Below are 10,484 nucleotides of genomic sequence, written 5' to 3' on the forward strand. Positions count from 1 at the left end.
GCAGTCAGCAACTCATCCAAAGTGATTGAGTCTTTGAAGGAAGATCAGGATGATGATTATGATGACCTGCCTCCAAGTGTCTCAAGAGCATCACACTGGTCTCAAAGTGACCATCTTGAGAGTGATGCTCAACCCAAATGTGTTCATTGTTGTGGCTACCAGTCTTCACCAAGATCTTATTTGTCCCCCAGACCTCCAAGTAAAGAATCAAGCAGTGCTGTTCACTCACTTAAGCTCAAAAAGTATAAAACCCCTTTTGCAGCGCCAGCAGAGCCAGATGGGATGAGTATGACATCTCTGATTTCAAAAGCATCCTCCAGATCCCATCTATGTCACTGTGGAGCCATAACCCCGAGTTCAGTTGCATCTGGTAGGCAGCACGGGCTTGAGGGAGAGGCTTGTAGTGCAAATTCCAGACATAGCCAAGCGTCTTGTAAATCTAGAGTCCAAGCAAACAGCCCTGGATCCAATGCATCAGATGCTCTGGAGCTATGTGACGATGCAAACAGATCTTTAAGTGCCACATCAGGTGTGTCGAAACGATCGGTTGAGTCTGGTGTATGTTCATGCTGTAGTGAGCATAAAATATTGAATGGTAATCCAGAGGGGAGTGAACCAGAGAAAGCTGATTCAATTTTGTCAAAGCCAAACAAATCTGCTGCATCCACTTCAAATGCTCATGAAAACTGTGAACCAGTTAATGATATTTCGGAAAGGGAAGCCACACGGGAATGCTCTGAGTCTGCACTGTCTAAAAATTCAGATGCCTCTTCTACTTCTAAAATCTCAAAAAAGTCGAACTGCTCTACACATGAAATGTATTCTGTTGGGAAATCATCAAAATCTGAACATAATGAAGCAGAAAGTGTTGGAGAAAGAACCAAAAGTGCCACGCCAGCAAAGTCAGTCGGGTCAGACTGCATTGTTTCAGAGACAGAGCCCACACCAGCCTTGGTTCTGAAAGAAATGGATAAAGCTGAAGAAAAAAGCCAAGAAAGAGCTGTCAGCCCAATGTCAGCCCATTCAGATTTATCAGCTGCTTCAAGGAAATCCCACACACCAAAGTCTGCACATTCAGAGAAAGCTAAAACGCCTAGATGTTGTAGTCCAAATGATTTAGAGGAAGTGCCATCAAACTTTAGTTCTCAAGTTGATATATCAGAAAGTGCTGCTACTCAGAGTCATACTATGACAGATAATCATTGTGGACAAGACACAGAGTTTCCTCAAGAAGTGAGGTCAGCTAGTGCCATGTCTAATAAATCAAACCGATCTTCTGAACATCCGTCGCATGCATCAGAGCAAACAACTAAGTCTGTCAAATCTTGTTGCGGCTTACAATACAAAGCCACTCAAAATATCAGTGGCCCTGATGTTCAGTGTGAGCTGAAAACTGAGGTAACCATTGAAGAAAGATTATGCAGCCCACTGTCCAACTGCTCCAAAATATCTGTAAAGTCACATGCATCCTCAAAGAATTCACACGCAAAGTCTAAATCTAAGGAAAGAGTTCCCACTGCACTGTCTGTTCAAACAAACACGTCTAAAGGATCTTGTAGGTCCCACAAATCAAACTACAATGTTCCAGAAACCACAGTTACCTCAGAACCAAATGATACAACACCTAATGAATGTGCAACTCCAAAAAGTGAGTCAAATAGAGCCATCAGTGCAATGTCTCAGACCTCAGAAAAGTCTAATGCCTGCTCTGAAAGATCTGTCAAATCCAATGGAAAGAGCCTTGCATCTCAGGAAGTGAAGAATGGGAAAGACATGACACAGAATGCCTTATACCTCTCCATTGCCTAGTTCAAAGAGGTCTCCATCTCCTAGATCAACCCACAACAATGAAATTAAGAAAACTGAGAGCAGAGCACCAAGTGGGATGTCAGTAAGCTCTAACCTATACTTGCAATCCCAGAGATCCAGTAAATGTCATTGTCACAGCTCCTCAAGTGGTAATTTGAGAGAGACAAAGATTGAGATGCTAAAAGAGGATGCCAAAGGTGAATCCAAGAGTTTGTCAGGAAAATCAAAACTGTCAACTAAATCTCTTATATATAACATTAAGTCTTCAGGCAATCAATTAGATGAGCCTCTAAGCCCTACATCAACAGCATCCGTTTCTCTTGGACTAGTAGAAGAGCACAAGGGTGACGACTTTGATGAACAATCAACCAGTGGCATGTCACACAGAGGAACAGAGGAAGCTGGATATACTTTAGAGACTGTAAATGGAGTGGAAAGGCCAAGGACAGAAATGGCTATGAACTCTGCAATTTCAGACAAATCCAAAAAGTCCCATCACAAGAACTGTAAGACTCCTGTTCAAGCCCTCTCACCTGTCTCAGCTGAAAGCGTCATGTCAGCAGAACTGAAGAAAAGCAAGTCGGGAAGCCAGTTAAATGAAAACAATATCAGAGTGCCCTCCAGTTCAAGAAGTAAGTCACCCTCGAGAGTTTCACAGGGAAGCACTAAAAATATAGCTATGAAAGAGAGAGATTATGAAACTGTCAACAACATCAACCATGCAGAAATGAATGAAACATCTTCAAAACATGACCAAAGTGAAAGAACCTCTGGAAAAGCTACCCCAGAAAGTGACTGTTTAAACTCTTCAAAAGCCTCTGAACATTCAGTGAATTCCAAAAATGGGCACGGTACTAAAGAGAGTGATAGATCTAAATGCAAACGATCTAAATGTTCTTCCAAATTTTTGGAAATAAATGGGCTGAATATAAAATGTAACGGAGACAATGATGGTGGCACGGTTAAGTCATCCACATCAGACAAAAAATCTGTGAAAAATGAAGTATCCAGGCCAAATTCAGCAAGGATGTCTGATATTTCCCAAAATTGTATAAGTCTACCACAAGAGTTGCCAAACAAGAATATATCATCACTCAAGCATCCTGGTTCCTCAAGCGACAGTGTTTTATCTCGGGCATTTTCAGCAGCAGATCTATTGAAAGAGATCGTCGGCAATTCAAGACCAGTCAGCAGAGGATCAAAGTCAGTTGCCTCCAGCAAAAATGTCGACAAGGTAGAAAATAAAAGCCAAAAAAGCAGCAGGAGCAAACACAGCAAAGTCAGCATCTCATCAGAGTGCAACAACAAGGAACTGATGCCGTCATGCTTACCGAACACGTCCTCTACTGAAGTTGTGAGTGACTGGCTGAGGAACATTCCCCTTGATGGCCATGTTTATGAAATGGATGTCGAACTTACTGAAGATGTGACCCTGGCTCAAGGTGGTGAGGACACTTCTCAAAGAGACCAATTTGAGGCATCAAAAATAGGCATAATAGAGATTGAGAAACCCCATGATGATCAGGCAGATGTGAATCATTTTCAGCTGGAGACCAACGACATTTGTGTTGAGACAGAGCTGTGCAACGAAAGAGCACAATTGGAACCTGACCGCAAAGCATTAACCAAACAAGACAGTTTGCAAAAGCAGCGTCATTCTTCGGTTCAGGTCATGAAGGTTTTACTGGGTCCAAAACTAGACAGATCCAGTAGTTTACCTGAGGTCTCCCCTGTATATGGCAGAAAATTAAGCCAGTCTGCTCAAGGGCTGTTGGACTGCTTCGCGAATTTACGATTGATTGACTCTAAAAATGAAAAGCATCATAAATATAATGAAATCATGTTGATCCTACAGTCTCTCTGGGTCCAAAAGCCCTCTGAGGATGAGCAGAAAAACCAGAACGCAAAGGATCATCCCTCTGCTGAAGATGAATTTAACCCACAGTCTTCAGCTGGAGTTGATGTAAGCAGCGGCTCCACCGGCTCTGTTAAAGGTAACATGAATGGTGTATTAGAAAAAATAGAGACCACACAAGGCACAAAACCACCAATTGCCGAACGAGAGGGCTCACTGCAAGATAAAGAAGAAGAAGATGAGGTTAAGTCTACAGCTCAAGCATGTGAATGTTTAGATCCATCCAAAGTCCCCTCAGATCCAGTAACTCCAGACCTTGCAGAACGAGTCCAGGGAAGTCCAGTAAATGCACAACTGGATGATGACCAAGAAAATGGTGTATTGCAAGAAGATCAATCAGATCAAACGCCACAAACAACCTCTTACAAGAGCTCTGGGAATGAGAGTAATACTATGAAATCTCAAGAAAATACAAGCTCGGGAACTCCACCGTCTGTTCAGAGAGCTCCGCTTACTAAAAGAGTTTCACAAGACCCAGATACCGTTTGGGTGCTGAGATTATTAAACAAGCTAGAAAAGCAGTTCATGTTACATTACGCAGATGCCATGGCAGAGTTCAAAGTGAGGTGGGATTTGGATGACAATGAGATGCTCGATAAGATGATAAGTGAGCTGAAAGAGGAAGTGCACAAACGGATTCAATCGAGTATTAACCGTGAACTGCAAAAAATCCAAAGTCGGACTGGCAGGGGTCCGAGACCTCCGGGAAATACTCTATCGAGAGACTCAACGGTCCAGACTGAGCAGCGACGCAAGCGTCTTCGGGTCATGCGCAATAAGTCCATCTTGTCGAGAAGTGATGAAAATTACACTGCATCAGGTACAGAATACAGCGACCAGCGCAGTGACGATGAATACTGCCCATGTGATGCATGCATGAAAAAGAAAATGGCGTCCAGAGCAGTCCAGCGAGCTCAGGCTTTGAGTTTGGCTCCAGTTATGATAGAATTTAATCTGCGGAAAATTTTGCAAATGAAAAAGGATCCAGCCCAACCTACAGAACCAAAGATGGAAGAACAACACACCACCAGCGTGACTTGTGCAGTTAATAAAGAAGAGAACAACTTAGAAGTGGTTCATGAAGTGGTAGAGGAAGCGAATGGCAATACTAAAGACCATAAATTTGAAATGGCAGACCAAGAGCCAGACGGTGTTGTCAATGCAGTAGATGAAGGCAAAAATGCAGAAAAAATCAAAGATGTATCTGTAGACTCTGAGACAAGAGATCCAAATGAAGAGGAAGCAAATGACAAAATAGAGTGTGTTGATGTGAAAGGTGGTGAAGAAGAGGTGGAGAATGAAGAAATTGTGGTAAATGTTAAGACAGATGCTGAGGAGGAAGTTGAGGTTGTTGAAGAAGAGGCTGAAAATGAAGGAAGTACAGAAGAGGACTGTGAGAAGAAAGACAGTCCTGAGGGAGATGCGGGAAATGTAGGAAATAGTGATATGGCTGTGGAGGCAGAAAAAGATGATGAGATGACAGAAATTGGTGAAGGAATTGAATCGGTTGACAAGGAAGCAGAAACTGAGACTGGGAAAGAGAGTACAGAAGACAAGTCTGCAGAAGATGGAGGTGATTCTAAGTCCAATAAAGTTGATACACCTACTGAAGGTGAAACTTCAAATGACGAGTCCACCAGTGAGAAGAATGCTGGTGGGAACCAGGATGGATGTGCAGAGGATGATGCCAACAAAGATGGGACATCAGACATGGGACGGGACACAGTCCGATCTGAAGAAAACGGCAAGACACCAAAGGTAAATATCAAGATGGAGGTCAAAGGAGACACAGAAAATGAAACAGACAAATGTAGCTCTGTTGAGGAAGATTTTGAGAAAGAAAATGATGTTGCTGTTGTTGATGACTGGGAGAGCACACTAGGGAAACAGGTAACGAGAACATCAGTGGAGTCTCAACCAGGATCCGTGGAGAACTGCATAAATCCAACAGCTAAACTGAAAGATCTTCAGAGTTTCACGGAGAGTGTTGAAAGTCAAGGAGATAGCATGGTTGTGATTACTAAACAACCAGCGTACAAAGAGACACATGGAAACCGCAAGGACATGTGCAATGGCTTGACTGAATGGCAAGTGTCTCCTAAAATAAGCAACAAGGCCGGTAAACAAAAGAAAGGACAATGATGTTATGGTGACTAATGAAGAAACATTTGATATTCCCGCATATAAAGCACTTTATTACTAATGTTACTTTAGATGGGACTTAAATGATGTGAGATGATTAATCTGGAAGACTTCTAAAGAGCTAAATAGACATTTCAAAACTGTATATTGTACAATTCTGTATATTTTTCGTGTAGTCAATGTATTATTATTCTGTTGAGTCTGTTAAAAGGCATCAAACTTTCATTTACACATATTTACTCCTGAATTCATATACACAGTCAAATACTGTATATACTCAGTCACAGAATCATGTACATTTTACCGATTAACATTGAATTCTCAGGGTTCTGAATGTTACAAGTATTATACTATTCATGCATTGTTTGCTCAAACCTTAACCAAGGTTCGCATTGCATAACTTCTAGTTTATGTGCTAAATGGCACAATTATATTTCAAAGTATACAACTGCAAATATGATGTAAGAAAGAGGTATTACCCAAAATGCTTTTGAGACGTGTTCGGTTTACTGCAGCAACTTTTTGCCATGACGGAATGACTTAACTAAGTTTTATTTAATTCTGAATTTGCAAGATTTTCTGATGCTGCGAAGTGGTGCTTGATGCCACATTTTACATGATAAAAGATCTCACCATGTGTGGTATTTAAAGCATCCTTGATCCAGTTTTGTTGTATGTTGCTATTGTACTGTAACATTTACAGTAATAAATGCTCAACTCTGAGAATGTCACATGATCTTTTCATAACAGGTCGGCACATATTTAGCATTAGGAGTTTGTTGTTTTAGGTATCTGACTATGTAAATGTCAACAATTGCACTGACTTGCTCATCAAGTTTCTGTTTGTATTGTTGCTCTGCCATGGCCGTTTTTTTGTTTGTTTGTTTGTTTTTTAACCTGAATCAGGTTACAGTGCTTTGTGTGGCTAAAATTGTAACATCTATGTATTTGTGTACAGCATGTTTCCACAAGTTCCACAAATCAGACTTTCAGATTTTTGCAGATAATTTACAGTGAGTTTTGCACAGGTTCGCACCATTTATTTTTTTTTTTCCCGCATTGTAGTGTTCTTTGTTATATGTGTTTTTCGTTATTTGTCCTTCAAATATTCAGTGATATAGTCGGGAACACACACTTAAAGGTGCAGTGTGTAAATTTTAGTGGCATCTAGCGGTGAGGTTGCGAATTGCAACCAACGACTCAGTTCCCCCGCTCACCCCTCCCTTTAGAGAAGCTACGGCGGCCTACACAGGTAAAGATGTTGTCGGTAAAAACAGCAGAGAGCAATGAGATTTCTTTACAAAGGTAAATTAAGGAATTATATTTACTTAATCATTTAATAAATCGATGTTATTGCGAATGTTAATGTACTTGTTCATCATTGTGTCAGTGTTTTATTGGCAAGAACAATAAAGTGACGAAACGCGCTCTGTAGAGCAGTTTGTCCGTTTAGGGCTACTGTAGAAACATGGTGGCGACTTCCATGTAAGGGGACCCGCCGTGTATGTAGTTAGAAATTGCTCAATCTAAGGTAATAAAAACATAACATTTAATTAAGTAAGGTCTTTATACACATCTGAAAATATAGTTATGTATATTATACTGCATTTCTGTCAATCGATCGTTGTAAATATTACACATTGCACCTTTAAGTACAAATAATTGCAGCAGAGTTTGAGTCCAGCAGCTTGAATAGATCTTGCGTCATTCTAATCTCATTGCCATTGCATTGGGAGTATCTTTAGCAGGGAGAGAGGATTGAGGTTGACTTGCATCAGTCATTAATCTAGAACAGCTATAAGTCAATGGTAGCCTATGGAAATGTAGTTCAGCAGGGTGCATAGATGTTACACAAGCCTAGACTTTACAGCATATGTTGAGAAAACCATTAATCTCACAAAGCCTATGCTAGTTTGATTAAAATGCGTTTATCCCATTTATTTCCAATGTAACGACCCTTGTGTTCTGCTTTTGAAACCACAGGCCAGAAAGGGTTGACATCCATTCAAGTGTCATTCATACAGTTTACTACCAACAAAAGTTTGGAATAATTAAGAGTTCTTAAATGTTTTAGAATTAGTTTGTTATGCTCATCAAATCTGCATTTATTTGATAAAAAAAATGCAGTGAAAACAGAAATATTTTTTACAATTTAAAATGTGTTCTCTATTTTAATATATTTTAAAGTGCAATTTATTCCTGTGACAGGGAAGCTGAATTTTCAGCATATTAGGATGATTTCTGGAGGATCATCTGACACTGAAGACAACCGTAATGATGCTGAAAATGCATATTTGCATAGAAATAAATTACATTTTAGAATATAATAAAACAAAAAAAAATGGTTCTTTTAAATTGTAAAATTATTTCACAATAATACAGCTTTAACTGTATTTTTAATCTAATAAATGCAGCCTTGGTGAGCATAAGAGACTTATTTCAAAGATATTAAAATGAATTTCAAAACTTTTAGACCGGTTGTGTATATACTTCATAGAAAAGATTGATATTTACTTTAAAGAATTTGAGCTTGTTTTTTTCCAAGTATTTAGAGCTGTTAAAATATTTTCATAATGTAAAAGTCATCTGAAATGTTGTCAGAAGGAAGAAGGAAACCTTCCTTAAAAAGTACACTTACAGTAGTGGCAACAATCCCGATTTACATGATTACATTAATATGTTCTTTATCAGGTCACAGAAAATACATGCTCCTACAATAGTTTTTAGAATTCACATAAAAGTTTAAAAATCGAACATTCATTTGCAAAGCCTCTGCTATGACCAAATGTTCAAAGATCACATGACATAGTGTTTCTACATTGGGGCCAAGATAGCCATCATTTTTTTAGTTCAGCAGCTTTGATCACAAAAATGTCAGTCAACAATTGAATATTTCCTGTTTACCAGGGAATATTAAAACAGCTTTTTGGAAACTAAGAAACTTCATAATCACCTTTAGTAATACTGATTAGCAACACTAGTAATAGTCATTCTAAATCACGTGTTTGAGAGATTTATGCCACAGTTTGCATATGGATGAATCTCAGGAAACCTGTCAAGAACATGTGAACATGTCACATGTAATTGCCTAAATCAAAATGTATTTATTTATTTTAAAATTTTGCATTAAGAAAAATAAGCCCCTTTTTAAGGCCATTTTAAGTTTCTTTTCCCATGACAATTAAGTTTTAGCTCCAAATTACATACATTATTTTATATCTTTATGCAGTATTGAATTTGAAAAAGTCACATTACTGTAATATTTTTGGTCATTTTTTACATTTTCATGAGAATCACCCATATTGCATCAATTTCAGTAGATATTACCTCTGTAAACTATAAGTGATTGTATGTGTTGGTTACATATAATCTAAGCTCAAAAGTGTCTCAGCCCTCTCATTTCTACAGTATCTACTCCAGTTCAGAATCAGGCTCATGTATGAGAGCCATCAGCTTCTCCCGTAGCTCTGTAAATGTTGGTCTCTCCTCAGGGTTTGACCTCCAGCACAGCAGCATAATGTCATAGAGCGCTTCGGGACAGCCGGCAGGTCTCTCCATCCGCTCTCCTCTCTGAATGGACCGAACGCACGACATTTTTTCCATCCCTGAGATTGTGGAAGAAAGATGTGTTGGGTGAGATGTGATACTACAACCACATGTATTATGTTTAGGGTTGTGAAATGTGTTTACCAGGGTATGGGTCATCTCCATACGTCACGATTTCAGTTAAAAGGATGCCGAAAGACCAGACGTCACTCTTGCTTGTGTAAGCCTCGTTCTCAAATATCTCAGGGGCCATCCATTTCACAGGGACCTTTATATCTGCAGATAGATGAGAACGGTTATGCACTTTGTGTTTGTATGTCTTACATGCCTGAACGAACATATCAAATATCTCACCTGATGAAATTCTGTGGCTTCCAGCGAGATTAATTTCAGCGAGTCCAAAATCGGCTATTTTGCAGCATTGCATGTCGGTAAGCAGAATGTTATCGGCTCTCAGATCACGGTGAACTATTTTATTCTCAATGTAAATCATTCCTTCAGTAATCTAAAAAAGAAAGAAATCCAGTATGTGACTTAGTTTAGCAAAGGGCCGTAACTACTACAGACATTGAGGGGAAAATGTTATATTTTTGCCTCAGTGGTCTAGGCGCTCGACAATGTCAAAATGATTGAGATGGCTTCAGTTTTCAATGGTCAAAGAGTGCGAGGTAAGATGTAAGTAACTAAATAGGAAACATCTGACAAATGTTTTACGATAAAAATGTTAAACTACCAACCGTAATGTGATGCAAACTACTCGATTTTGTTGTCAAATTTCATAATTGAATGTGACAAGATGAGAAGCATTTTTTTTCCTTTTGCATTTTAAATAGGCCTATTAATGCATCTCATCCAACTCTGGTGTGTAGCTATCCTTTATTTAATTCATTTAAATAAAAAGGGGTCTTCTAAATAAAAAGATTCCCCATAAATTTCGGGCCTTGGTTTAGAATCAATTGCACAGTGTGATCCCTAAATCAGTGTTAAAGGAACACTCCACTACTTTTGAAAATAGACTAATTTTCCAACTCCCCTAGAGTTAAACAGTTGAGTTTTACCGTTTTCGAATCCA

General features: G+C 39.2%; 1 protein-coding gene and 1 pseudogene across 1 annotated transcript in view; one reads left to right on the forward strand and one right to left on the reverse strand.

Annotated features, from left to right (window-relative positions):
* LOC107692914 (uncharacterized) overlaps positions 1 to 6,677 on the forward strand; it is a 14,343-nt pseudogene extending 7,666 nt beyond the window's left edge.
* A 2,432-nt stretch (positions 6,678 to 9,109) lies between these two features.
* LOC107692925 (tyrosine-protein kinase SRK3-like) overlaps positions 9,110 to 10,484 on the reverse strand; it is a 4,920-nt gene continuing 3,545 nt past the window's right edge. Inside the window, exons 7-9 of the mRNA XM_016492131.1 lie at positions 9,767 to 9,917; positions 9,557 to 9,688; positions 9,110 to 9,471 (exon numbers count right to left, since the gene is read on the reverse strand). Coding sequence (XP_016347617.1) covers positions 9,278 to 9,471; positions 9,557 to 9,688; positions 9,767 to 9,917 — 477 coding nt within the window. The 3' untranslated portion in view covers positions 9,110 to 9,277. The remainder of the gene's footprint in view (positions 9,472 to 9,556; positions 9,689 to 9,766; positions 9,918 to 10,484) is intronic.

This window comes from Sinocyclocheilus anshuiensis, unplaced genomic scaffold, assembly GCF_001515605.1.
Source record: "Sinocyclocheilus anshuiensis isolate Anshui unplaced genomic scaffold, SAMN03320099.WGS_v1.1 scaffold261, whole genome shotgun sequence".
NCBI classification, from domain to species: domain Eukaryota; kingdom Metazoa; phylum Chordata; class Actinopteri; order Cypriniformes; family Cyprinidae; genus Sinocyclocheilus; species Sinocyclocheilus anshuiensis.